Source organism: Aotus nancymaae, unplaced genomic scaffold, assembly GCF_030222135.1.
Source record: "Aotus nancymaae isolate 86718 unplaced genomic scaffold, 86718_ANA_hifiasm-v0.15.2.pri h1tg000018l, whole genome shotgun sequence".
NCBI classification, from domain to species: domain Eukaryota; kingdom Metazoa; phylum Chordata; class Mammalia; order Primates; family Aotidae; genus Aotus; species Aotus nancymaae.
This window is the reverse complement of record NW_026988430.1, coordinates 22176212-22203723: the sequence shown is the minus strand read 5'-3', so window position 1 is coordinate 22203723 and position 27512 is coordinate 22176212. Positions and strand designations below refer to the sequence as shown.

At 56.2% G+C, this 27512-nt stretch overlaps 1 protein-coding gene across 6 annotated transcripts in view; it reads left to right on the top strand.

Moving 5' to 3' along the window:
* Positions 1-20885, top strand: part of BCAS3 (BCAS3 microtubule associated cell migration factor) — a 695431-nt gene extending 674546 nt beyond the window's left edge. For 2 of the 6 annotated variants that reach the window (XM_064378433.1, XM_064378431.1), the window contains one exon: positions 20041-20885. In XM_064378433.1, the coding sequence (XP_064234503.1) occupies positions 20041-20189 (149 nt within the window). In that variant the 3' untranslated portion in view covers positions 20190-20885. Of the gene's footprint in view, positions 1-7728; positions 7795-16707; positions 16799-20040 lie in introns of all 6 variants that reach the window. The other 4 variants (XM_064378430.1, XM_064378429.1, XM_064378432.1 and 1 more) reach the window with 4 other exon arrangements.
* Positions 20886-27512: the final 6627 nt, after the last annotated feature.

Below are 27512 nucleotides of genomic sequence, written 5' to 3'. Positions count from 1 at the left end.
TCTCCTGCCTCTGGCTGCTTCTCAGTCCTTTTCTTCGGTCATCCTTAGGCATTTCAGGCCCTGTCTTGGCCCTGGTCTCTTCTTCCCTAGTACCAAGCAGTCTCTGCTTCCGTGTCTCCAATTACTATCCATAAACTGATGATTTCCAAATAAATTCCAAGTTGGCTTTCTGTCCTGATCTCCAGAACCATCTATTCAGCTACCTACTGACATATCCACATGTCCACAAACTGAATGCCACTCCTGGGACCCTTTCCTTCTCTCAAGTTCCCCCATCCTGATGTCCACAGCCCTTTGAGACCAGCCACTGCCCTCGCTCCAGACTCATCTCTTGCTGCCCTGGGTGAGCTCCAGCCAAGCTGAACCCCAGAAGGTCCTGAGCACATGCACTCTCTTGCCCGCCAGGCTTCTGTGCATACTTTTCCTTTTGCCTGGAATGCTGCTTCTCAAAGCCCCCTCCTCTCTCTGTTACCCGCCTCAAAATAACTTGACTAATTCCTGCTTAGCAGACATTCCTTTCAATATTGCCTTTTCTAGAAAAATAGAATTTTTAAAGTAAACAAAACATTGACTTATTCCAACTGTTTTGTGTCTAGGTAAAGATAAAACTTAATTCCAGCAAAAAAGCTTTTTAAATAAACACCTGTGTACATATTAAGTCCATTTTCTCTTTAGACTTTTAACTCTTTGAATAACTGTGTAGCTGCCCTAGTCTTTGTTTTTAGTGCTCTCCCACATCTGATACCAGAAGCCCAGGCCTTATGCATGGGTCGGGATCACTGTATAAAATATTCTTCTCTTTTTTCTTTTTTTTGGACTGAGTCTCGCTCTGTTGCCCAGGCTAGAGTGCAGTGGCATGATCTGGGCTCACTGCAACCTCCGTCTCCAGGTTCAAGCAATTCTTCTGCCTCAGCTTCCCGAGTAACTGAGACTCAGGTGCCTGCCACCATGCCTGGCTAATATTTGTATTTTTTAGTACATACAGGATTTCACTGTGTTAGCCAGGCTGGTCTCGAGCTCCTGGCCTCAAGTAATCTGCCTGCCTCAGCCTCCCAAACTGCTGGGATTACAGGCATGAACCACTGTGCCTGGCCCCTGTTTAAAGTAGTCTTTTTTTTTTTTTTTTTTTTTGAGACTGAGTCTGGCTATGTCACCCAGGCTAGAGTGCAGTGGTGTGATCTTGGCTCACTGTAACCATCACCTCCTGGGTTCAAGCAATTCTCCTGCCTCAGCCTCCCAAGTAGCTGGGATTACAGACGCCCGCCACCACGCCTGGCTAATTTTTGTATTTTTAGTAGAGACGGGATTTCACCATGTTAGCCAGTATAGTCTCGATCTCTTGACCTCATAATCTGCCCGCCTTGGCCTCCCAGAGTGCTGGGATTACAAGCGTGAGCCACCGCACCCAGCTGCCTTCTGTTATTCTAAGAAAAGAACTATCTCGTGCTTTCTATTTTATTTCATTAAAAAAATACATTCATGACCCACTAAAGTGATTTCATAATACGTTGATGAATTGTAATCTGCACTTTGAAAGTCAGCACTCTAGCTTATTCTCCTAAATCCTCTGAGTTTTCCCATTTGTGTGTTAATTACTCTGCAGAAAGGGCTTTAAGATTATTTTCAACTAAAGCTTTTCCAGAGATTTCTGTTGGAAGCTACTTTTTTTTTCTTTTGAGACAGAGTCTCGCACTGTCGCCCAGGCTGGAGTACAATGGCACGATCTGGGCTCACTACAACCTCCACTTCCCGGGTTCACACAATTCTCTTTCCTCAGCTTCCTCCCGAGTAGCTGGGATTACAGGCATACACCACCACACCCGGCTAATTTTTTGTATTTTTAGTAGAGACGGGGTTTCACTATGTTGGCCAGACTGGTCCCGAACTCCTGACCTCATGATCTGCCCGCCTCAGCCTCCCAAAGGGCTGGGATTATGACCGTAAACCACCACACCAGCCAGAAGCTACTTTTATGTATTAAAAGGGCTGCACCTTTCTTGTTCTCTTGTTAACATTAAAAGCACACTTTGAACATTAGGCAGTTTTTAAGTGATCTCAGGATGGTTTCAGCAAGTTAATAACAAATTTTTGTTGATTGCCTATGTTTTGCAAAAGAGGACCTAAAAGCACTATTTGTGTGTATGTGTGTGTGTGTGTGTGTGTGAATGTGTGTGTGTATGTATGTGTGTGCATGCACATCCATGTGTGCTAATAAAGTCTTCCGAGATCATAGAAAGTCAGCTCTCAATAAATGTGAGCTATTTTTTACTGGAGTTGATCAGATATATACCAAATAACTCAGTGTGTTGGACCCCTCTCCTGCCTGTAGAATCAGCTCTTCCAAAGGGCCTTGGAACACCTACCTGGCTCAATACTGAGGGCTGGGAACTTTTTCATTCTAAGGCTGCATTTCCAATAGGGGTCTATTGGCCCCATGCCATCACAGGGTGCCACATACATGATCAGATGACAATAATTGCAGGCACCAGTGCCATGAGTTAATTATCCTTTTTTTTTTTTTTTTTTTGAGACAGAGTCTTGCTGTGCCGCCCAGACTGGAGTACAGTTGCCCAATCTTGGCTCACTGCAGCCTCCACCTCCCAGGTTCCAGCGATTCCCCTGTCTCAGCCTCCCAGCTAGCTGGGTTTATAGGCATGTGCCACCATGCCCGGCTGATTTTTTATTTTTAGTAGAGATGGGGTTTCTCCATGTTGGCCAAGCTGGTCTCAAACTCCTGACCTCAGGTGATCTGCCCACCTCGGCCTCCCAAAGTGCTGGGATTACAGGCATGAACCACTGCACTGGGCCAGTTATCTTATCTTTTAGCCATCCCTACTCTCTGGTCAGTCCCATTTTAAAAGCAGATAATTGATTTGTCAGTGTTCGCTCTAGAAAGTAGTTGGCCACATTGGACTTGGCAGATGTTTCAGAAGATGTGGTGGTGGTTAGAATTTTCTGCCTCCAACATATTTTTTAAATCTGCAATTCAGAGAAGAGAACTTCACCCAGTCCAACCCTAGGGGTAAATAGATGCACCCTACTGACCCAACTCATTGCAAGGCCATAGAAACAGGAACTGGCAGTGTTACCCCAGGCAGCTAGAGAAGTGACACTTACGTGTGTGGTGTGGGCCCTGAGATTTTCTGATTCTAAGTGAAAGATGAGCCTCCTTTATGGGTCCTGCGTTAGCCACCCTGTCCCCGTCCTAAGCAAACCTGGAGGTCTTGTAAGCTGAAGATGCTGCCTTCACAGGGCCAGCATGGCCATAGCCCCATAGGTCACATTCCCTGCTTCGCCGCCATGCACAGCCACCAAACTGCTTTGATCTTTCCATAGAATCTTCCCTCCCCTTCCTACAGCCATTCTCTCAGCCAAACTGATGTTTATCCTGGATACCCAGGAAGGGTCACGGTCTCTTGGCCTCCTGAAAGTAAGACTGTCTCTCCTCTCCAGGATGCCCAGCATGGCCGCCCATGAGACCCAGTCTTCGGTCTTTAATTTTTTCCTCCAAGGCTTACCTATCCAATTTCCCCGGCCCTCTTCTCAAGAAGGCAAGGGTGATTCCTCTATGCAAGTTATAGCTCTGGCTTGGTCTGGCTGTCTTGCCAAAGACTCTAGGCTTCTCTGGGCAATATCCCTGATTGCCCACTCTTCCTGAAATTGCCCCTCTCTTTGCAACACCAAGCTCCTCAGCAAATGCTGTCACCCAAGCAACTTAGCCAGCACCTAGGGCCTTTCCTCTCCCTCACCTAATTGGGCCCTGGAGTTTTCCTCCTCCTACAGCTTCTAGAAAAATTCTTTCAGTGTCTTCTCTGAATGACCTCGTCAGTGGCCCAATGGGCTCTTTCTGTGGTTGGGGCAGGCAGGCTCTCTGTCGGCATCTGCCAGTTTCTTCCCCCATAGGCTGGGGAAGAGTCAGAGACATGGTTCCTACCCTCAGAGAGATGAAAGCACCAGAGGAGTCCACAGTACTGAAGTGTGGGTTTGTTTCTCTCTGACTTCTACCCCCAGCTTCCCACCGGGCCTCCCTAACTGAGCTAGACCAAGCGGAAGTCAGGAGAGCTCCCCCGCCCACAGGGCATGGTCTCTCTAGAATGCAGAGGCAAAGCTAGAACTCCCCAGTACCTAATGCCTTGATTGTTGAGGGTGGGAGAAGAGAATGTCCCCCGAGGCACAGGGCCACCAGATAGAGGGCCCAGTCCCACCAGAAGGTCACAAGCATCCCTGCTCAGGACGAGAGGGAGCAGCTGCGCCAGCGAGACTGTGGGATAGCCAGTGGCCTCGGCAGGGGTGGTGATGTTGGTGTTGCTATTTGTACCTCAGTTCAGTGTCGGATTGCCTATTCCTAGCTATTTTCCACTGGCAGGAGAGGCCAAATCTGAGAGCCCTTTCAGTTCCCAGCATCAAGTTCCTGCCATTGGGAAAAATGTTTTTTTTTTTTTTTTTTTTCCTTTTCATTGGGATTTGAAGCCCTCATCAAGAAATGAGGGAAGGCTGTGACCCTGGGCAAGTGCCTTTCCGTCTCTGGGCTCAGTTTCTTCCTCTCTGACACAGTGGGAGGGGGAGCTAGTAAATGTAGTCATCGCTGGCCTCCTGTAACGTCCTGGCCTCTGATGTTCTGGCTGCTGTATGGACCACTCGGTCTCTCTCATTTACTCCTCCCCACGGGAGCAGTGGCCACGCCTCCCAAGGGACTTGTATGCCTCAGACTCTGCCTGCCACACAAATGTCCTCGAATTGTCACAGCACTGCCAGGTACAAAGGAGGAAACAAAAGACATGAAGTGAGATTATAACGGAAAGATGTGGGATTAAAATAAGATATCTGGGAAGAGGTTTCAGTTATGAAGATCCTGCCAGTCTCACCTGGTCTGAAGGGTGGGAGTCGTTTCAGTCATTCTCACCTTTTACTCAGAATAAGCAGGGATCCAGCAGAGGAAGGGGACTCTCACTTGCAAAGCCTGCCTTGACCGCCCTCTCACTTCCCTGCTCAGAAAGTGCCCAGGCCTCACGGTGGCTCACAGCTGTAATCCCAGCACTTTGGGAGGGCAAGGTGGGCGAATCATGAGGTCAGGAATTCCAGACCAGCCTGACCAACATGGTGAAACCCCATTTCTGCTAAAAATACAAAAATGAGCTGGGCGTGGTGGTGTGTGCCTATAGTCCCAGCTACTCAGGAGGCTGAGGCAGGAGAATTGCTTTAATCCGGGAGGCAGAGGTTACAGTGAGCTGAGATTGTGCCACTGCACTCCATCCTGGGCAACAGAGTGAGACTCTGTCTCAAAAAAAAAAAAAAGAAAGGAAAAGGAAGTGCCCAGGCCTGCACATTACCACCCAGGCTCCTCGCCATCGTGCTTCTGGTCTCTTACAGGCCTTCCCCACCTTGCCCTCCAGCCTGATGTCCCACCTCCCCTTCTGCAGTCCCCTCCTCATATTCCACCTCCTCCACCTTCATACAAACTTAGGATCCCAGCCTCCCCAGCACGCACCCTGTTCACCTGGCTCTGGCACATGTTGGTCAGCCTCAGGAGACCGCCACCCTCCCGCTCTGCCCAGTCTTAGGCCAAGCTCAAATCTCACCCCTTCTGTGTTGCTTTCCCTGACCATGAAGCCAAATGTGTGCAACTCACTCTGTCTCTGAATTCTGCACCACCTGCTCACTGGACACTGGGCCCTGGGCAAGTAGTGTATGTTCCCTTTTCCATTAACTTGCTGACCAGTTCCCTTGGTTCTGCCATTGGAAAAGGGCTGACCCTGGTGGTCCCTCCAGCCCCTCCCTCACTCATACTCCCATGAGTGTGTCTTGACCCACTTCTAGTTCTTTGAACCGAGTCTGAATCAGCTTTGCTATCCCGAGCCACCAGCCTTCTCCCTGCCCAGCAGCCAGCACTGGAAGGAGAGCCAGGCTGAGCCTCAGTTAATGTTTGTTGAGTGATTGGATGGGTTTCCGTGGCCTCTGAGAGGTGAATGAAAGCCAGTCAAGGCAATGGGAATAACTATTGATTAAAAGTCGCACCTGTTAGTTTCTGGCCAGGTCCCAAATCTGCTTCTGGGTAGATCGTTCCCCGACCTTCATCACTAAGGCTATTGGAGGCCCCACCAGGGGCAGAGCTGCAGTGGGAGTTTGGGGCTGAGAATCTCCTCTGCTTATTTCTTAGTTGTCTAAAGTCACCTTTCAACTCGTTCACCAAGGCACAGTGATTCCTATCAACAAGGAGGAAGTGGCGGTGTGACCTCTGTGACCGTTCAGAGTCCCCTCTCCAGGTGCTGTCCCGACATGAAAGCAGGAATGACTGTGGAAAGGCACAGGCTTGGACTGAGGGGCTGGGGGAGGGCTGTCAGACCCCCAGAGCACAGGCTCTCCTCTGGAAGCGTTAACGTAGGTAAATGGTTAACAGCAGGGAGGATTTCTCCCTGCCACTCCTCCTCTGCCACAGTATTGACTTTTAACCACTGACCTTTCTGTGAGGTGTGAGATTCTGAACAAAGTTGAATGTGGTCATGGATGGTTAAATACCCACCTTTCCCCTCTGCCCCTCTCCCTTCTCAAAACATGGCCTGAGACCTGCAGGCCACCCCTTGGATATGGTGGCTGCTGAGAGAGGGAGACACGCTTGCTCACAGAAAATGAAAGTTGGCAATGACCCTCTGACCCTTTAGGAATCCAGAGTCTTGGCTCTTAGGAGCCATAGAGAACCCTGTACCCAGAAGGCCAGGCCAAGCCAAGCCAATCAGACTTAACAGAGAAGCCAAGTTCCCTAGTAGAAGAAGGCATTTTGGAGCACCCTTACCGGAAACAGCTTTCCAGCCTCAGTCTTTTGCTTATTTCTTCCTGCCACTCCCCCTCCTACCCTACTCCTGCCCCCAGGGACCTGCCAGCCCACTGCATAAGACATTTTTAAATTTGCTGGCAAAATCCCCAGCACCAGGCTCCGCAGCCTCCCCCATTGCCCACATATTTTTTACTGAGTGTAGTCCGCTAGCTGGCATTTCCACCCCTCTGCGCCCTCCATTGAGTCTGGGGAGAATCGCCACCCAGCTGTGTCATTTGTTCAGGATGACTTTTCCTTTCCATGCCCACTGTGTTCGCTTTTCCTGGAATGTTCCCATCATCTCCCGGCTCCCTTGGGCCGGGGCCAGCGTGCCATCTCCACAGCATTGTGTGTGACTGTTTGGTGCTGACCCGAGGGGGTCATTGGAGGAGTGTGAGCCTGGGCTGGATCCTTGGAAGGCCTGGAGTTTCTTGGTTTCATGCGTTCTCCATCCCCGACCACTGAGAGCTGAATGGGAGTGTGCGGTCAGTGCCCTGGAGCTGGTCTTGGTGACCTCTCCCTAAGCACACAATGCCAAGCAGCTTTGAACTTCAGGCCTGGTTTCTAAATCCACGAAAGCTGAGAATGGGAAGAAAATCTGAGGGGTTACCCAAGATCCTAACTTTCTCTCCACATCCTTCCCTACCCCAGCCCTGTGCAGCAGGCAGGAGTGTAGGAACTCAGTCAGCTGGACTGGGGAGGAGGGGAAGAAGGAAGGATGGTACCAGTTTAGGCTAGTGAGAAATCTGTAAAACCCTAGACGTGCTGTGCCTGGGAACAGACCATGAACATCCCCGCGAAGCTCTCTGTGGTCAGACCAGATTTGGGTATCGACTCACTTTGATCTCAGCTCTTCCTGCTCTCTTAAAGGTCCAGTTCATGATCCTCTTTAAAGGAATATTTTACTTTCAATACAGACACAGCCCTTGACATAGCAGTAAAAACCTTCCCTCCCGAGAGACACGTGGCTGTGAAGTGTTTTGGTATGTAACGTCCTATCTTTGCCTACATGGAAGGGTTTGTCCCACTGCTGCTTCTGTCCTTCAGGAGGGTGCTCTCCTACCCCCTCGTGCCCAGGCCCCGGAGCACTCGAGCGAGGGTAGGGGTCAGCTTAGGCGGGAGGTCTCTTCTAGCCGGGGACTGGTTTGGGATGGGGAGCGGTTGTCATCCTTTACCCAACAAGAGTTTCTTTGAGAACGCCACTCCCTGCCCCCCACTTTGAAGATGGAAGTCAAATTTTCGGACTCTGCTGTGCAGAGCAGAGAGGTCACTAGGCTCTAATGCATTTACCATTGACTGCCCCTCTTGTAGTGCGTCTATTAGTGAGTAATTTGATTTGTACCTATTCATTTGCAGTCCCTGCAGGAGCCTGGAGCTGGCCCCTAGTATAATTGGTGCTGTCTCTATTTTTACATCATTAGATTAGCCCCGACTCCTGGCCACTTGTTGTCTGCGCTTGTCTGTCCATTTATACAACCTAATGTAACACAAAATTCATTACTGATCACATTACTTTCAACTCTGAAGCCAGCCTCGTGATAAACATTTGGTTAACCCCTTCCTACCCACGGGAGGGCTGACAGAACAAATGCACTTCCACTCGACAGGCAAATCAATATCTTAATACACCAAAGTGGAATTGCATTTCTAGATTTGTTATTCCTCCTGGAGGAGCAAATGGAAAGGCTCACCCGAGCCAGCTGAATTGAATAATGAATAGCGCCCGGCACCAGCAGCCAGTCTGCGAGCACAGCACAAAGGCAGCCCAGCCTCAGCCTGGCCCTTTCCATCTGGACAGGCGGCGGCATCTCCACAATTAGCTGAGACTGTGAGCCTCTCCCAGCCACAGCGTGTGGGCTTGAGACACAGGCTGGGACCCCAAAGTGGGCAACAGAGGCCATGCCCCAACACCATTCCTTTGGCTAGGCTTGGCCTAGAGCACTAGACCAAGAACTGGGTTAGTAAATTTCAAACTTTGTTCACCGATGTCAAGGCTACCAGATGCTGAATGCCACCAAGAAATTAAATCTATGATTAAACTTAGGTTTACCATTTGGAAACAAATATAAAAAGCTCTTCCTCTTTAGAGCCAGGTCAGTGACATTGGGATTGGTTGGTTCACACCAACTTGGGTGTGTGTGCCTGTCCCTAAGGCCAGCATTCTTCGGCACACAGATGCCATGTGTGCCTGTATTGGTTCTGGTTCTCTGTTAGGGTTGCTGTGAGCAGCCTGTGGGACTCTAACACAGGAGCTGGCCTGGAGTCTTAAAGGGACCTCAACTTCAGCATAGCATTATTAATCTAGAAAATTCTCTCCTACCCCCAGCCTGGTCATCCTTTCTCCAACCCCCACTGGTCTCTGGGTAGCAGTCACAGCCGAAGCAAGTTATTAACTTTCAGGGCAGTTTGTTTCAAAGTAAAAAAGACCCTCACTTATTAAGGAACTCTCATAAAGCCTGGGGCCGGGTGCAGTGGCTCACGGTTGTAATCCCAGAACTCTGGGAGGCTGAGGCAGGCAGATCACCTGAGGTCAGGAGTTTGAGGCCAGCCTGGATGTCATGGTGAAATCCCACTTGTACTAAAAATACAAAAATTAGTCAGGCATGGTGGCACATGCCTGTAATCCCAGCTACTCAGGAGGCTGAGGCAGGAGAATTGCTTGAACCTGGAAGATGGAGGCTGCAGTGAGCCAAGATTGCATCACCGCACTCCAGCCTGGGTGAAAGAGCAAGACCCTGTCTCCAAAAAGAAAAGAAAAGAAAAGAAAAAAAAAGGAACTCTTATAAAGCCTGTACCACAATGATTAGAAAAATAGAGGAAGTAGAATGGAACCCATTACCATGAAAGTCATAAATGCCGTGAACTGAAGATCCTCCAGTGGGAAGGGAAGCTGGGAAAAGCAGCCCTCCAAGGACCATTCTGCCTGAATTTGGATATGGGGAAGTCCTGGGCAGGAAGCCAAGGAGCAGAGGCACTGAAGCCTGAAACAGGACGCCCCCCTCACACAGGACTACACCTTAGACCCAGCTGTCCCTTAAGCTGTCCAGAGCCCTTCCAGGCCAGAAGTGGCAGTCTGTGAGATGTGGAGGTCCTAGAGATTCCTGGAGAGGGCTCAGGCACCATGTGGGGCATTGTCTATTAGGCGGATTCCTCCACCGTCTCTCATGCCTCTCCTCCTTCATGTACAGGGAGGGGTGGGGAGGGGGTGCCTCCTCAAAGCAGTCCCAGGGCCCTAAGGTGAGAAGTAAGAGGTGGAGAAGGGCCTCCCCTGCCCTGGGCTGTAGGGCCATGCCCAGGCACAGGGGGTTCCTTGTCCCAAAGACTCCAGAATCATAATCCTCAAGCACTTCCTGCTGTGAAAAGCTACAGAGAAAGCAGGAGTCCCCTCAGCAGATTATTATGACACCCCCACATCTCAGCAGTGGAAGGACACTGGTGTGTCACTGAGGTGAGCCTAGGCACAGTGCTATCTCCTCAGGGTCGGGGAGACCCTTTCAGAAGGAGTGGGGGCACTGACCCCCCACCCCCACCCCTGACCAACCCCCAGCACACTGCCTTGCTCAGCTGCAAGCCCTCAGCTTTGGCCTCAGCTCTTAATCTTCTCAGGTGGGTAAATGGAACATGGCGGGTGGGGGAGATTCGGGTATCTCATGCTGGCCCCAGCCCCATAAGCTCTAGATAACAGAGCACAGGCCTTAGCCTTTGCAGAATAGGACGGACCAGTGGCAGGGAGGAACGCACGTCTGCCCATGGAATGAGAGACTGATTTCTTAACCTTGATGGAAAAGGGGAAAGCCACATCTTACCAAACTCTTCCGCTGTGTTGTAGGGAATTTAATTACATTTGGACATTTGAATGAGAACCAGATGTGGCTATGCCCGCTGGCCAGCAGCATTCAAAGGACAGCCGCTCCCCTGTGGTCCACAGGGCCCAGCGCTATCTCGTCACGCTGGAGGGGACCTCGGAGAGCCAGGAACTAGGGTGGGTCTTCCAAGCTTCAAGGCTGGACTCCAGGACACAGGCAGGTCAAGGCCAGCTGCCAGCACCTGGTGCCAAGGGCAAGCCTCCAAGCCCTGTGCCCTCTTCATAGCCGGGCAGAACGGGCCTGTGTGCTGGTGCCTGAGACTCCTCCAGGCCCCTCCACACAGAGTGGTGGCATGGCGGCACCTGGCCGGGCATTCTTCATCCCCCAAGCCTGCCTGCCATGCCCCTCAGCACTGAGTCCACCCTAAAGGGCATCAGCCAAGGCTCTGCTCCCAGGGTGGCACCAAGGAGCTGGAACTAGGAGGGGCATTTCAACCCTGCTCCTAGGGGCTCTCCGCCTGCTGAAGACAGCAGAGGCAGCAAAGTTTATGTTTTACCCACAGGTCTTGAGTGCGTGTCTGGTGCGGGTTCTGCTTCTTAAAGCCCCCCGCATGCTTTTCTTGTTAGAGCCACACACACCCAGTGTGGTCACCAGAACAGACCCTCCCCTCCTGTGCCACAGATGCTGACGCAGATGAGAAGTGAAGTGACTTGCCCAGGTCATTTGGCACATCTGTGACAGCACTGAGGCCACAGTCCTCCTCCTCCCCGGGCCACCACGGGGAGCTGTAGGCCAGGGCTTCTCCACAACTGGCCGGTCCTGAGCCTGGCTTCTCAGACACATCAAAACAGGGACATAGGAGCTGGGTCAATGCAGCCTTTTCTGTCCCCTCGTATGGTGTGTGGTGACTGCATGTACTCTCCCTTGGTCAGGGTTTCAAGTTTCACTAATGTGTGGGCACCAAGAGGGTCCCTGGATGTGGGGTCCAGTCAAGGTGGTCTGGGTGGGTGATCCGGCCATGTTCTCCTTTGAAGCCAAGATTTGGGGAGGCCTGAGTAAGGCGGCTTTCCTGGGAGTGAGGTGTGGCAGCTGTCGGGGGTGGGGGATATGGTCCCAGCCCCACCAGGCCAGCACAGCCCGTGGCTCAGACATGCCAGTGCCACCACTCTTCACTGGTTCAAAGGCTGCAAAGGTGGACCTGGGCTGGGCTGAAGCTCCATCTGGAACTCCAGTGCCCTCCCCACAACACACACAGGCACAGTAGGCTCTAGAGGAGAGGCGTGACTGCCATAAGTGACAAGCCTGGTAAACGTGGGACAGGTGCTGGGGAGAGGCCCCTCCCAAGTTCTCCTCAGTCCTCAGGCCTCTCTCCTCCCCCACCATTCTCACCTTCTTCCTCCCGCCCCAGCATTCCAGCACACACATCTCCTGGCATCTGCTCTGTCCCTGCTGGGGCCCCCGGGGATCCAGGGCTCTATTCTGTCTCTAAGCCCCCCTCATGGCATTAAGGCCGCACTGGCCTGCTGTCATGAACAGGGCTTGCCTGAGCTTTCCTCTATGGGTCCTGGAGGGAAGGGGAGCTGGCGGGGGAAGGGGACATGCCCTCCCTGGTTTCTCGGGTGGAAGCTCAGGCACAGAGAGGGCCCTCTGCTTGCCTGATGTGCAGTGTCCTCAGCCCTCTCCCTAGCCAGATGTTGGTCATGATTTTCACCTTCAAGGGGTGGTGGACGCCTTGCAGCATTTGAGGTCTCTCACCCTCAGGTCTCCCAGCAAACCCTGCTGAGGCTTTAAGCACCTGTGCCTGGCCCCAGTGGCCAAGGACAGCAGTTCCGGGGATCCTGAGCCAAGAGCACCAGAGGTTTCCCTTCAGTGTTAGGAGCTGGCGGGGGTGGGTGCAGGATACACCATGTGGTCTTGGCTCATTCTGGTCAGAAACAAAAGCTGGGCTAGAAGGAGAGAAAGCCTGTTCCTGGGAGCCTGTGGGTGGAAAGAGACTCCAGCCAGGGAGGAGGCCATGCCTGCCCCCAGGCCCCAGCACTCAGGCAAGAGTTTGCAGGAGCCCAGGCTGTGTTATGGGGAAGGCACCAGTGCATGAGGTGCCTGGGCCAGGGGTCTGTGCTCAAACTTAGGCATGAAGGCCTTTAGCAGGCCGGAGGGAGCGCTGCCTCTCACCTGCTCCTTGGTGCCAGCAGCCCAAACCAGGATTCCTGTTAGCAGAACCAGAGGAGTCTTTTCATCCTCGACTTCCAGAAGCTGCCTTCCTTCCTTCCTCCAGCATGCGTGGGAAGGAAACAGTAACCCCTTCCAGAGGAGAACAGGGACTGCCTTCTCGGTCCCTGCCAGCCCCAGCCCCAGTCCTCCCAGGCGCTCACTACTGGTGGGCCAAGAGGACCCCTGGTCTGTGGGTGTGGCAGTGAGCTCTGGAGCCTCAGGAGGAACCTGGGGGGAGGGGAGCCTCACACTGCAGGGTGTGGGGGTAAGCTCAGGGGAGCCAGGCAGCCTGGGAGGTGGGGATGCTGAGTGCGGTGGGAAACAGGGCCGCCTTTAACTGCTGCACTTTTCACCTCCTAAAAAGTGCCCTGGGGGCTGAGGCTGGCTCCAGCCCAGAGTGTGGTCTCTGACAAGGCTGTCAGGGGTTTAGAGCCAGTCTCAGCCAACTCCATCTCTGTCTGACTGAGCAGGCCCCCTGCCTCCCCAGCCACACTCTGGAAGAGAGAGCGGTTGTTTCCAGGCACAGGACTGGTGTAAGACAAGCAGCCCGGAGCCATGTCTGCCTGGGCCGCCCCTCTCCAGGTGCCAGCACCAGGAAGCTGCCAGCCCTGCTCAGCCCCACGTGTTTTGTTCGTCTTCCCTCCACCTAGCCTCTCTCTCTCCAAGCCCTATTTTGCGTAGCTGGTCCTGTTTGTAGGATATAAGGGCCCTGTGCACAGGCCCCTCGCTGACAAAGTTGATCGCTTGGTGCAGACCACATATGGTCCATTTGCTGAACTTCTAGCAGTCCTGTGGTCCCCTGGTCTCTACCTCACATGTCCCATCAAAGGGAAAATGCAGAAAATGCCTGACCTTCTAAGGAGAGGGTCTCCCCCACTATGTACCTCACTCCCCATTCAAGAAGCCCCAGGCAGAAGGGGACCAAAGCTGTTGGCTGCACACCTCCTCAAAGCCAGGTGCTGGGCGAGCTCCGGCAGCTCACTGTCTGCTGTATGCTGTGCAGCCATTGCTCCCCTGGGCTACCACCGAGCCCGGCCCCGGCAAGGGTCTTAACCATAGCCCCTGCTAATGTGGGAGAGCTGAGAGGTGGGTGCAGGAGGGAAAAATCGATGTGTGTCAACAGGATTAGAAATTTATTTTCCATCTTGGAAGAGGGTATTTGTAAAGAGGTGAGGAGGGAAATGAAAAGCTGTAAACACATATCTGCCATCTTCCTCCCTGGGCCATTTCTTGATTAAAAAGAAAGACTCCTTTCCAAGCGCCAGTGGAAGCCAAGCTGGTGAGAGCCTGGATGGCAGAGACACCTCCTGGGGAGGAAGGCTGGAGAGGGACCCTGTAGCCCTGCGGATCATCACAGTGACTAATCCGATTGCAGCAATAATAGGAACTCACATTTGCTGACTGGAAGCGTTAAGCACTTTGTGATGCACTCTACATGCATTATTCAATTTCATTCTTAGAACCAGGCCGTGACACAGACATTGTTAACCTCATGTTTGGGAACCTCAGGCTTGACAAAGATTCAAGTAACTTTCCCAGAGTCTCCCAGGTACAGGTGGCCAGGGCTGTGCTCTTCACCACTTCCCTAAATGCCTCCGCCAACCTGGGCAGACACTGCCCGTCTGCCTTTCTCGGGTTCTCTGAGGCTGGGGGAAACATCCTCCCCTCACTGCTGGAAGGGGAGGAGCTGTGGGAGCAGGGTCAGGCTGGACCCTGAGGTCTCATCCTGCTTCCCCAGGCAGCTTGGGTGGAGATCTACAGCCAGGACCCACTCACAGTGCTTGCCAGTCCCTTCAGTGGGCAGCATGTTGACACTCATATACAGAGCCATAGACATTGCTCCTTTTGTGGTGGCAGAAGTGCCAGAGCTGCCCGAAGGCTGAGCCAGGAGCCCCAGGCGGTCTCTTCCTAACCACATACACACAGAGCGCTGCCCTCCCTGGCCCCTCTCAGGTCCCTGAGACTAGGGCTCAGTGTCCCCCACCCCGCTACCAGAAGCCAGAGGAGCCTTTCTCAGGGCCTCTGATTGGCCAGACGTACTCCCTGCTGTCCAGCTCGGAAGAGACCTAGGGAACACCAAGCCTGAAGCAGAACTTCCTTTTTTTTTTTTTTTTTTTTGAGATGCCAGGCTAGAGTATAGTGGCACAGTCATAGCCCACTGCAGCCTGGAACACCTAGGCTCAAGGGATCTCCCTGCCTTAGCCTCCTGAGTAGCTGGGACTACAGGCATGTGCTACCACACCCCTGCTAATCTTTTAATTTTTGGACACGGTTTTGCTGTATTGCCCAGGATGGTCTTGAACTCTTGGCTTCAAGTGATCCTCTTGCCTTGCCCTCCCAAAGTGTGGGATTACGGGTGTGAGCCACTTGACCCGGCCTGACTTCAGATCTGACCTGCTGCTGGGGCCCCTGGTTTGGTCTCCCCAGCTTTCCCTGCATATAGGCCCTGTGCTCTCCACATTTCACCCCTCCCAGGGAGTCCGCTGCCCATCAACTCACAGCCTGGCAAAGGGGACACAGCACCGCACTGTGGGCAGAGGAGCAGGGGCTCATGCTGCATGGCCCAGCTCAGGAGGAGGGCAAGGTGTGGGCAGCTGTGCCCTTGCCTCCTCACAGAGAACGCCCCGCCCCATCTTCCTTGGCACAGGCTCCTAGGTGGCCAGGGTTGCTTCTCTCACAGGACCAGCCCCTCTGACACCTTTGAGTTTGGACCTCACTCCATATGGAGTAGGGCAGCATGAGGATCCAGCTTCCTTTTTTTTGTCACCCTGAGAACAGTAGTGCCAAGGATCAAGCTGTCTCATCCTTCACTTATTTCATGAGAGCAGAGGCACCTTTCAGTCGCTACTCATTCATTATCCCCCTACCCCTGTGGCCAGTCCATCCTGGCCCAAGGCATAGAGGGGCAGCTGCAGGTAACAGGCCCATTTCCAACATGAGCCAACAAGGATGGCTCTCCAGCATGGGCATGGGGGCCGGTCTCAATGATGCCAGAGCTGCCAGCATCCCGTGGCCCGCACCAGCAGCCATTCTTTCTCGGGGGTCGGGGGAGCAGTTGCAGAACCCAGGGCTACCAGCTGCTTCCTCTTCTTGGTTTTGCTCTCTGCAATGTGGGGATATAGCACCCCCTGACCAGGGACCACATTCCTGGAGAATGCAAGGTCACAGTGAGGTGACTGGGTCTAGCCACTTGTCTGGAAGCCACTCCTTTCCTGCCCTACTTTGGGGCCTGGAGAAGAAATTCTTTTAGAGCTTTTCCCACTGACCAGAATCTCCACACAGCTAAGGGGTGAGGCAGCTGGGGACGCTTCCCTCATTCCCTGCCACAGAGCTCCCAGCACTCTTTTCCCGACCCTGGCAGGTTCCTGACGGACGTCCCCCACAGGGCCACCTCAGCCGCAGGACAGCTGCCCAGACCTGGGGGTATCAGGAGTGGGGAAGGAGGGCAGCAGCCAGGAGTTGGGCCACTGAGTCAGAAGGTCCAAGGGCGTCCCTGAAAACTGCAGTCTGTCTCCCTGTCCTCTTCTGGCAGCCCACCCGCATGGGGCCCCATCTGGCACTGCATGGGCCATAGGTCCCCACCCCTCCCACTTCCTACAACTGTTCCTCATGCTGAACCTGTCACTCCTCCCCTCCCCCACGCTGAACGGGGTCTTGGCTCCCTCCGTCACAGCACTTCCATCTCTGGGACCCCCAAGACGGATTGGTCCCCAGCCCCGACACATGCATGTCACTGTCCTCCTCGACTGCAAGCTTCCCCTCCTCCCGGTGTGCCCCGTGCCTCCTGACATCTCTCCACCTGCTTGCAGAGATCAGTGTACTTCTCAATCGTTGACCATCTTTTCCAAAAAGATTCCTCAATGCTTTTCTTTTCAAAAGGGAAAAAAAAAGGAAAAAAAAAACAATGCCAACAGCCCAGCGTCCGTGAGCAACCCAACAGTAACAAAGCATGCGTTCGGGATGGAGGAAGGTAAGGCCACACATTTCCATTTGCCGCTTGTCCTAGGGCTGGGCGGCCGGGATGATGGAGCGGGGATCTGAGCAGCCCTCCTCCCCGCCACTTCCCACACACATCCCTGTCTGCAGGGGGAGGAAGAGAAGGAGTCTGAGAGGAGGCCTGGAGAAAAGCGCCCACCAGGCTACCCCAGGGCCAGCAGGCCCCCATTTCTTTCACTGGGAGTCCGTGTTGAATAATGGGCCCCCACCTCCCTTTCCCACATCATTCATTTATTCATTCATTCATTCTAGAAATGTTTAGGGCACCCATGATTTTCCAGGCCACTAGGGATACAGAGATAAGGCACAGAAGCCCCCTGAGGGGATCTCCCCTGGATGAAGAGACACATGGGTGGGTGAGGGGCCTGGGCTAGGAGTCAGCACAGCGCAGGGTGGGGTCCGGCGGGCTTTGCGAGGGGATGAGACGAGCCCACAGAGGAGTGGACGCTGGTGCTAAGCTTTGGAAGATGAGTAGGCGTTCTGGGGCCAGGGAGCCGGTGAAGGGCTTTTTAGTCAGAGCGAGTTCTGTGAGCACAGGCCCAGAAGCCCAGAGCCCCCGGAGGGGCCACACACCGCACGGCTTCATCACTTTTGTGTCTCAGGCATACTGGCTACCACTAGTGAGGGGTTGGCAGCAGGTCATAGAAGGCCATTTCATAGTGCTGGGGAGTTCAGACCTTGCCTTGAGGACTGTTAGGAGGGGCTGAGGGCTTTCACACAGACAAAAAGCAAGATGAGGGCCGCTCTGGCTTCGGTACGGGGGCTGGCTTCGGTATGGGGGTGACCTGGAGTCAGGAGACCGAGGCACACAGTGCAGGCTTAGCCAGGGCAGAGGCAGAGGAGAGAGAAGTTCAGCAGAGCCTTGGTTACCCTCGGGTGGGGGCGAGGGAGAACCCTGCCCCAGTCCATCTTCCCCGGGCCTGACTGGGAAAGGGAGAATTGGAGCAAGGCGCCCAGGCTGTCCCTGGCCCCTGGGAAGAGCACATTCACCTTGTAGGCTGCTGGGTGACTTTCTCTGCTCTGTGGTGTGATGGGCTGGTGTGTGTCCACGAAGACTCACTGGTGGGGCCATCGAGGCTGCTGGGGTATTTGCTGGGGGCCTGCGCCAAGGGACAGTGGTGGTGCCAAGCTGGGGACGGGGCTCCTGTTTCCTGGCTTCCTTGGCAGTGTGGACATGGGGGTATTTTGCATCAAGGCCGTTGAAGCTGTCCCTCAGCTGTAAAAAAGGGCCAGCCTTCCCCATCCTGGTGGGTCCTTCCTCTGGGGCCTTCTTCCTTAGGCCTGGCCCCATCCTAAGGAAGCCCCTGCTTTTCTTGCTCCTGCCCGCGCTCCTCTCCCTCCCGCCTGGCCCTGCTGTCAGCGCCCCCTAGTGCCGGCCGGCCGCGCGTGAGGGCGGTGGGGCCTCAGATCCGTCGCCTCGGCTTGCTTGTCGGGAAGGAAAGCAACAGAGGGGGCTCTCTTGGAATCTGGAGCTTCCATGTAGAATCCCCAGGGTCTGCTCTTGGCTTTCCCATCCTCTCCATCTCATGGCACAATGGCCTGTCCCCACAAATTCGGGTGATACTGAAGAAGGAACAGGAAAAAGAGATCCTACTTGCCTTGTTTTCTATCCTTATCCAGACAGCTCTTGACTTTCCCAGGCAGCCAGTGTCCCTTAGAGGTCAGGGACCATAGCCAGACCCTCAGCCCCTGTCCACAGTCCCATCCCCCACTTCCCCCAATCAGCCAAGAGGCCCTGGTGTCCCAGTGAACCGTCCCCCCGAGACCTGGGCCACAGACTTGGCGGGTGCATCCTAGCCCTCCCCGCCCCCGGCCCAGGTGCCCACTTCCTCCCCACTCCACTCTGTGGCCCCTGCTCCTGGGGCCTGCAGGGAGTGGGGGTCAGGGGCTCGTTCCTGGCTGGCCAGTCCAGGAGTGAAGGCCATGACCCCTTCATTCCCTAACCAGAGCCAGCTGTGCTGCGCGTGCGGCGGCAGGGGCCCTGGGAGCAGCTGCAGGCTGAAGACCAAGGTCTCGAGCCAGGCCAGATGAGTGCAACATTTGTGCACATCTTGCTGTTTCAAATGACTGCTCTGAGGTCCTGCAGTCCTGGGTGGACAGGACAGGCCCCCTCAGTCATAGGCAGGCATCCCTTAAGAGAAGGAGAGGTTGCAGGTCTACACATCTTGGCTTGGGGCAGACTCAAGACACTGCCTGGTGTGTGTATGCCCACGTGTCAGAGCCCCTGGGGTAGACTGAAAGGGAATCGGAACCGACCACCTTCAATGAGCCAAGTAATTGGCTCTTCCTTGCACTCAGCAAACAGGGAATTCTGTTCCCAACCCACCTACTCCAGGACCTGACTTAGGTCAGGAGATGGTGGGACACTGGAGGGGCCCGTAGCTGAATGAGATGGGCCAAGCTGCCATATCTGAAATGGGAACATGCATGTGCAGGGCCAGGGAGGTGGAGAAGAGGAGGGTGGGGCTCCCTGCCTGCCTTTCAGGCTGACTCTGAGGGGCCTCCGGGAGACTTGGGGCCTAAGAGGAAAGGAGAAAGGAGGCACTTCAGACAAACAGGGACCCTCTCTTCAATGGAGCAGCCCCTCTCAAACCAGGCATTCCCTCCCAGGGAAACAGGACACTTGCCAGGAGGTGCCAAAGATGAGCCAAGACCTGGCCAGCAGGCGGACTGTGTGCGTGAGCATGAGTGAATGAGAGAGTGGCAAAGCCAGGCGGAAGCTCCAGGCACAGGCCGGGCAGGAGAGGGGAGGTGGGGACAGATCAGGCAGGGACGCTTCGGGCCCTCCTGTACCCTGGCTTCTCCCCGCCTGCCTCCCCTGTAGAGCCGGGACAGGAGGCACTGTGCAGTTGGGGGCATGCTGGCTGAGCATGAGTGTGTGTGCAGGCACGGGCACAGGCCCCACAAAGAGGAGTGTCGTCCACACACATCGTCAGGGTGGTCGTGCTTCGGGGCTAAAGGGCTTCCTGCAACAGGGAAAGACCATGCTCTCGCACCAGAGTCTGCCAGCCAAGGGGCTTTCCCTCCCTCCCCTGGCTGAGCCTTCCTGTGCCCTGAGCTGCCCCCTGCCCATCCAGGGAGCAGGTGGAGATCCCCCTGAGGAAGGACACAAGTGAACCCAGAATGATGCCTCAAGGCAGGCAGCCTAGCCCAGGTGGTGCCCCTACTCCCCAGACCCAACTCTGACCAGGCCTGGCCCTCTCCTGTGTCTTGCAGAACTTCAGCGAGAGGGAAGCATCGAGACTCTGAGTAACAGCTCAGGCTCCACCAGTGGCAGCATCCCAAGAAACTTTGATGGCTACCGATCTCCGCTGCCCACCAATGATAGCCAGCCCCTCAGCCTCTTCCCGACTGGCTTCCCATAGGTACCAGCAACTGCTTCTGACTGGCCGGCCCCCTCCCCTGCTGGAGGAGGGGAGAAGCCCCCCTCTGGTCCTACCCTTCAGTCTCTGCTCCTCCTTCATCAACACCTTCCCCAAGCTTAGTGACAGCAGCTGCCCATCCTACCTGGATGGAGAAGAGACCCTTCTCCCAGCACCTCGGCATACCCGCCCTCTGCGTACTGTCAGTGGAGGCTGTGGCCAGGAGAGACTGCAGAAGCCCAGTCCCTGTGTATGTTTGCACATGACATCCTGCATTGGATCCGCTTTTGTATTTTTTAACCATACCCATGGGGGAGGGGGGGCCTGGAACAGTGACCAGATCTGGGGGCCTGGGTGGGGGCAGGGTCGATGGTCCAGCTGGGCTTCTTGACCCTGAGTAGATAGCCGCAGCCTCACCTCACGTCTGGCTGTGATACACACTGCCCCCAGCTTCCCCTTGGTCAGCCCCCCTCAAGCACGGGGTGAACCGAGGCCCAGAGTATTAGGGAAGGAGGAAGGGAGGAGACACCTCTTCTTCCTCCCTTCTTTCTCCATCTGTTTATGGGAAGAGTTTGTCTTTCTTATCTTTAAGCCCCTTTATCCTGGTCCTGTACCGTTCAGTGAAGGAAACCGTGGTTATTGAGGCCCTGTCGGAAAGTGCACGTCTTGTCCAATAAATCATGCTGCAATTGGTGTCTATCCCTGAGTTGCTGGGGTCAGGGTCCTCTCCAAACGCTGAGCAGAGTCCTGTGGCCTGAGAGCCCAGGATCCCAACGCCCCCTTTCATGTGCACCTGGGGGCAAAAGGAGTCAGTGGAGGGTTGGAATGGGAAGGAGAACTTTTGCTCTGGAATGTGGATGGGGCCTGATTTAAGCCCATTTTCCAAGTATCTTGCCTGTTACCAGAGGCAGTGAGTTCTTGGGGTACCACAGGCTTGGACCCTCCTCTCTGAGGGTCTTGCCTGGCCACGTGCTGGTGGGTTGCTGTGGGGAGGAGAGCCTGGCAAAGCCTTTTCTGGGGGGCGCCTTGTAACTGCCTCTCTCTTCAAACTCAGAAGATGGAAGGTGGTCAGGTGAAGGTAGATACCTCATGAAACCTGGCTGGAATCTTCAGATGACAAGTGCCTGATTTTGTCTCCCTGCCCACCACCACCACTTCTGGACCTAAAATGAGTGCCAACAAGGAGACGGGAACAGGGAGGACAAATGGTGTGTTGAGCAGGAAGCAGGAAGGAGGCGAATGCTAGTCCTAGTGCCCCTTCCCTGGCCCACACTTCCCAGGGACCCCAGGGAGGCCTTGGAGAGTGGAAGGAAACCCACGGAGCCAGGTGTGGTTTGGGTTAAGTTTAATGGAACAGCCATAGAAAAGGTGAGTTCACAAACAAGCAGGCCTTCCCATGCAAATGTCCAGCCAGAGCTGGGGCCACTCCTGGGGACCCTGCGCCCTTCACACACACCCATCCCATCCCTGGTGCCTGAGAGGCCCTCATCTTCATTTCCCTTTGCCAGATCAGTTGGGCACGTTGGGGGCACAGGCGGAGGGTTGCTGAATCCCACTAGGCTCCGTAGGCTGAAAGATGATCCTACACAGGGTGGCCTAAGGGGGCACCTGCAGGGTGAGAAGTCACATGCCAGACTGAGGCATGCTAGGAACACAAGCCTAGCCCCAGCAGTAGAGGGTGCTGGAGGAGCTGCAGCTTTTCCCCATCTTGCTAAATTATTGATGGACCTGGCACTGCCCCTACCCCCAGCTAAGCCATGTTTCAGTCAAAAAGGGACAAGGAGGAGAGTGCTACCAGGCTACCTGTGCGTGCTTCCCGTGGCCTGTCTCCCTGCTCTAGGAAGCATGAGCCCCTCTGAAACCACCCTAGGACAAGTGGATGTGGCAGAGACCTTGCTGCCAGGGGCTCTCTCAGCCATTCAGGGAACTGGCTGGCAGCTTAGAGAGTCAGGAGTCCTCCCTGGCCTGGCCCTTCCCCTCCAGCGGGGGCAAAACAGCTGTGGCCTCCCCCAGGCAGGGAAAGTGGTGGGTGTAGGGCTGGACTTGCCGGCTGAGCTTGCAGGACAATCTGGTTATTCATCTGCTCGAAGCCAGGGCAACTCTTTGAGTATGTGGGGGAAGGGTGAGGATAAGAGAGGCCAGATAAGCTGGCCCCACAGCGGCTGCCACTAGAGCTCAGGTTATCAGAAAGGCTTTGGGTCTGGCCTCCGGCTAATTGGGGAGGTTATGGAGCCTGCCATAGCCTGTAATCAGCTGGAAGTGAGAGCTGGGCCCCAGGGTGGGGTCCTTACTGGCCACTGGCCCCTGAGCAGCTGCTTCCTATCCTCCACCGATAACATCCAGGGCAATCTGGGACTCACCCCAGCCCCAGCAGACCTCATGGTGGCATCACCTGGGAGGGCATCAGAGCATGAATCAAACTGTGGCCAGACCAGGGGACCTTTAGGAATCCATGTGACCTCACGATTCTCTCGGCACTACCTGGTCAACAGGCAACTTTACTATGGACTTCCTCTCAATTTGATGAAGGAAGAATATCTTCATGATCTGGAAAGAGGCTGGTGGGAGCCAGGGTGGCAACTGAAGGAGCGAGGGTACTGTCCAGGATTGAGAAAAGGCCCAGTGGGCCCGAGGCTGATGCAAGCACACAAGCTTGAACGCCGGAGCCAGCCAGCCCTTCTGTAAACGAGCGGAGGCCAAGCAGGCAGCCACCAGTCTGGACATGGATATGGTTTCTCAGTGGTAATGTTTTATTTCACAGTTCAGGGGCTCACAAAGCTAGAAAGCACCTGAGAGTTCTGTTTGATCCTCATTTCTTACAAATGGCAAGCAAGCCTGAGCCCCAGAGTAGGGCAGGGCCTAGCCCAAGGTCACAAAGTCACACACCTAGTGAACCGATCCCTGTCTGCACCTGGCTGCTTCACACCCTGGCCAGTTCCCTTAGAGGGACCCAAACCAGAGCTGAGCTTCCTGTCCTATGCCCCCATCCCATCCAGGATGCTGACCCAGCTGACCTCCATCCCGACTCCATCAGGCTTCCGGCTGGGGCTGATAGACTGCCTTTGCAGCTGCTCCCTTGCCCCTGTGTAGCTGAAAGGCAGCCCTCTCCTGCAGACCTAGAACTGGAGACTCTAGAGGCAAAGGGACAGTGCATCCTGTGTGTCTTGAATTCAGAGCAAGAGCTCAGGGGAAGGTGGCGGCCCTGGCATCTCCGGATCACCTTGCTGTAAGAGCAGGGGTAGGCAGCTCAGCAGCACCGCCTTCTTGGGAATGGATTTGGACTTGCTCTCTTTAAGGTCCCAGGGTCCCATCCCAGCTCTGCCACCAGCAGGCACGTGGTCTTGGGTAAATGACTGCACCTCTGGGGTTGAGGGTCCTCAGTGTAAAGGAGGGAGTGGAGGGGAGAGAGCAGCATGCCCTTCCCGGAGGTGCAACACAGAGCCAAAGCAGGCAAAGGGGAACCTGCGGGTCCACCAGGCAAACCCAGGGTTCGAGGTGCAGAAGTTGACAACCAGGCCAGGTAGCCTCTTAGCAGGGATCGGGAGGGCAGAGGCGGCGCAGCCGGAGCCCAGGATTGTGGGGCGCTGTCCCCACTCTGCTCCAGGGAATCTCGACCCGGAGCCCGGGATTGTGGGTCGCCGTCCCCACGCTGCTCCAGGGAATCCCGACCCGCTCCCTGCGAAAGCTTTTCCGAATGCGAACCCAGAGCCTGTAAGCGCCCCGGCAGCCCCGCCCCTCTGTCGCAGGTGGGCCCGTCCTAGGGGTCCTTCCTGCCCTCTACCCCGTCTCACAAGCCACTCAGTCGAGCGCCCCGTTCACGCTCCCGTGATCCCAGAAACCCGCACCCATGATCTTGCCCCATGCACATCCACGCACGAAGGTTCACAGACGCGCAGCTCACTTCTGCGGCCCAGGTGTCCCAAGCATACAGCCGTCACCAGCGGAACCGCGGCCCCGAGCCAATGAGCCGTCTGCAGCTCCCAGGGTTATAGGGCTCCCCAGAACTCTGGGAAAGTCATCCAAAGTCCAGCGGGGATGCGGCCTTAGTTCTTGGCCGCGTGATCTCGCCCTCAGGTGGACAGCAACACCCTTCCCGGCCCGCAGAGGCCAGGCTAGGCCTTGCCTTCGCATCCGCCAGGATGATGAGGGACGGGGCCACACAGGCCGTGGCTGCGGAGGCGCTACCCTGGGCCACCCCGCAACAAGAAGGGAGTCCGGCCGCCCGCTCTCCCCGCCTCATCCCAGCCAGTTGGCCCGACCCTGCGCGGGATAATTGGGACAGGAGGGAGGCGACAGGCGGGCGGCGGCTCCAGAGAGACTGCGCGCCTGTCAGCGGCAATTTGTTTAAGTGGACGGGACGGGACGGGCCGCTGCGGGCTGGGGTCACGGAGGCCGCGGCCCCCACCCCAGCCAGACCTGGGACCGCGGGGGAGCCCGGCCCGGCCGCTAAACCGGGCTGGCTGGCGCCAGGGCTCCGGGAGGTGCGGTATGGCTGGGAAGCCGTGATGGGAAGCGACTCTGTCCGGGGAGTGTCCTTCACCCCCACACTCCCCACGTCCAGGCGGGGACCGACGCGTCCGGCGGCACCCTCACAGCTGCCCATAGCACGGGGCCACGCGCGTCCCCTGTGCTTAGCCTGGGCACATTCGTCTGCTAGCGAGCGCTGAAGCCAGTCTGCAGCCCGCGCCCCGTCACTCGGACGCACGTCCGTCGTCCCCTCTGCCACACGGCCGCACAGCCCGATCTTTCTGCCGCCCCCTGCCCACGGGCTCAGGCAACCCCGGCCTCGAACACAGACGAGGAAGCGGCGGGGACCCCCTGCCACCTCGGAGGCTCAACCTGGGGAAGGTCCCAGCAGTGCCCCTCGACCCTGCGAGGGGTGGCGGGGCAAGCGGAAGGAAGGGCAGCCGCGCCAGCCTCAGGACCGCGGCCCCACCCGGCCCAGGCCGCCCCCGCCCCCGCCCCCTTTCGCTGTTGCGGGAAGCGCGGGCGCACTGTCCGCGCACCACCCGCCGGAGCCCATCCGACGCCCCGGTCGGAGACCGCCTGCGAGAGGGAGGGGCGGCCGAGCGCGCGTCCCCCGCCCGTCTGCGGGGCCCGGCCGATGCGAAGTGACAGGGGCCGGAGCTTTGTTGTGGAGCCTCGGCCGCCTGGCGCCAGCCGCCCCCGCCCGCGCCCTCCCCCTCCAGCCCCGGGCGGCCTGCGAGGCGCCCCCCGGAGCCTCTTAAAGAAACACGCACACTCGGTCCCGGGGAGTCCTCCAGGGGCGCGGGTTCCTGGGAAGGGGGAGGGGGCTGGCGGGGGAGGGGCCCAGCGGGAGTCGCACGGCGCCGCTTCGGGGCCTCCCAGGCCTCCCTAGCGCCAGTTTTCGATGAGCCTCCTGCATTCCTAGTCGGAGAGTTTGGCTGGGGGTCTCTACAGACTCTTCAGAGCGGCTGCCACAGGACCTCCGGGCGATTGCGGGACGGCAGGGCGGGGCGGGCGGTGGGATCCTGGCCGAGACAGACCCCCGGGAAGCCAGAGGGCAGGTCCGTGGCACTGTAGGTGGGGTCACCGTCCCCAGAGGCAGCCATTGCACTGTCGCCGCCGGGTTTCTTGGTTAAATAGCCCAGGCCTGAGTGTTTCAAACTCTCCAGGCCTCGGACCCCCTGGACCAGCTATGGATGGACTAATGAAATGGACTAATGTCTAAAACGCACACATTTAGATGTACACATACTCTTACAAGGACAAAAGTACGTGTCCACACACACACACACACACACACACTTTTCACACGTCTTTGCAAATGTATTCACAGATTTCTAGGCCGGTACCTGGATACCCGGCTAAGGAAAGCTGCCCTGGTTATCTGGTCACCTCATCGGCTGCGCAAACGTGTCCACAAGGGTCCCTCCCCGAAGAGGCACATCTTGCCTAAGGTGGAGCCGGCAGGTATTTGCCTGTGCAAAACTGCAACGGATCCTACCCCGGCTGCGTAGCCTGCGCAGCGCGGAGTCAAAGATTCGTTCTGGCCAGAGAGAAGGTAGTAAGAGAGGAGCAACCCAGCCAAGAGCGAGGTCGTGGAGAAAACCCTGTGGGGGCGGCGCTCATACGAGCAGTAATGAGTTGTGAGTGCCCTGGGATCGGTCCCGAAAAGTGGGGAAAACGGTCGCAGAGGCCAAACTGCTTCCGCAAGTCCCAAATCCGCACTGCCGGAAGAGATCCAGCCTTTAAACGTTGCTCCCAACGTTCAACACGAGGTGCCCTGCGACCGGTGTGCGCAGCGGGCGGGCGCCTGCATGGGTCAATGTTGGATGTGGGATGTACGCGCCCACCACACGGTTTTACGAGTGGGAGTGTCACCCGTGGTTAGTGTATGCTCCGTTTTTTCCTTCGGAACACGAACTCCAGGAATCAGCCTGAGTGTCCGTGCCTGAGCCCGATTGGAAGCAGGTGCGTGGTCGCTTCACTCTCCCCTTGCACACCCTGAGTTACAGCTCTTGCTGCACGCAGGGGGCACCACACGGGACCCGAAACACACACACACACACACAATCACTTCATGGGGGGGGAGGGAATACTGGGGCTTCCGGAAGACAGAAGACAAGACTGATCGCGGAGGAGGGGGCTTCAGTCATAGGTGCTCCCAGACACCCCGACTCCCGCACTCGTTGCTTAGCACTCCTGAACTTAGGAGACTCCGAGAGATGAGAACAAACTCTTAAAAAGTGTTTGACAGGGCGAAAAGAGGATGACGGTATTTCGGATGAAGGAGACTTTCGTCTCCGGTACCGGATAGGGCGAAAATTCGTTGGGTCGCGGGTGGAGAATCCGGGGTCCGCCCGCGCAGTGCCGCCCTGTGCTCAGCGAAAGGTGCGCTCACCTTTCTAGCCTCGAGGACCCGCTCTCCCAGCCGCCAGAAAGCTCAGGGCGGGGCCAGGGCCTGCGGAGAACTCCAGGTTCCTTCCGAGCATTCCGGTGAGGGCGGGCGCGGGTAGGGGGTCCCCGCGTTTCCCCAGCGCAAGGCCGCGTCCCGCTCCCGCCTGCGCCGGCCCCAGCAGGGCTCGGCCACGGCTCCACTCACCAGCTCCCGCCACCTGGGATCCGCTCCGGGACCTCGGCCGCCCGAGCCTCCCGACTCGCCCGCCCACTGGCCTCGCTTTCCAGCGCCTGCAGTCTCTCTCCGGAGCGCAGGGACCCCCAGGCGGCGCCGCGACCGGGAGCTGGGTCGGAGGCCAGTCTGGGGCGCTGGCCAGAGCGGCCGGGCCTCCAGGCACGGGAGAAGGAGGGCGCCCCCTCTCCTCTCCGGGCCGTGTCAATGCTTTGCACTTGGGGCCAGCGTGC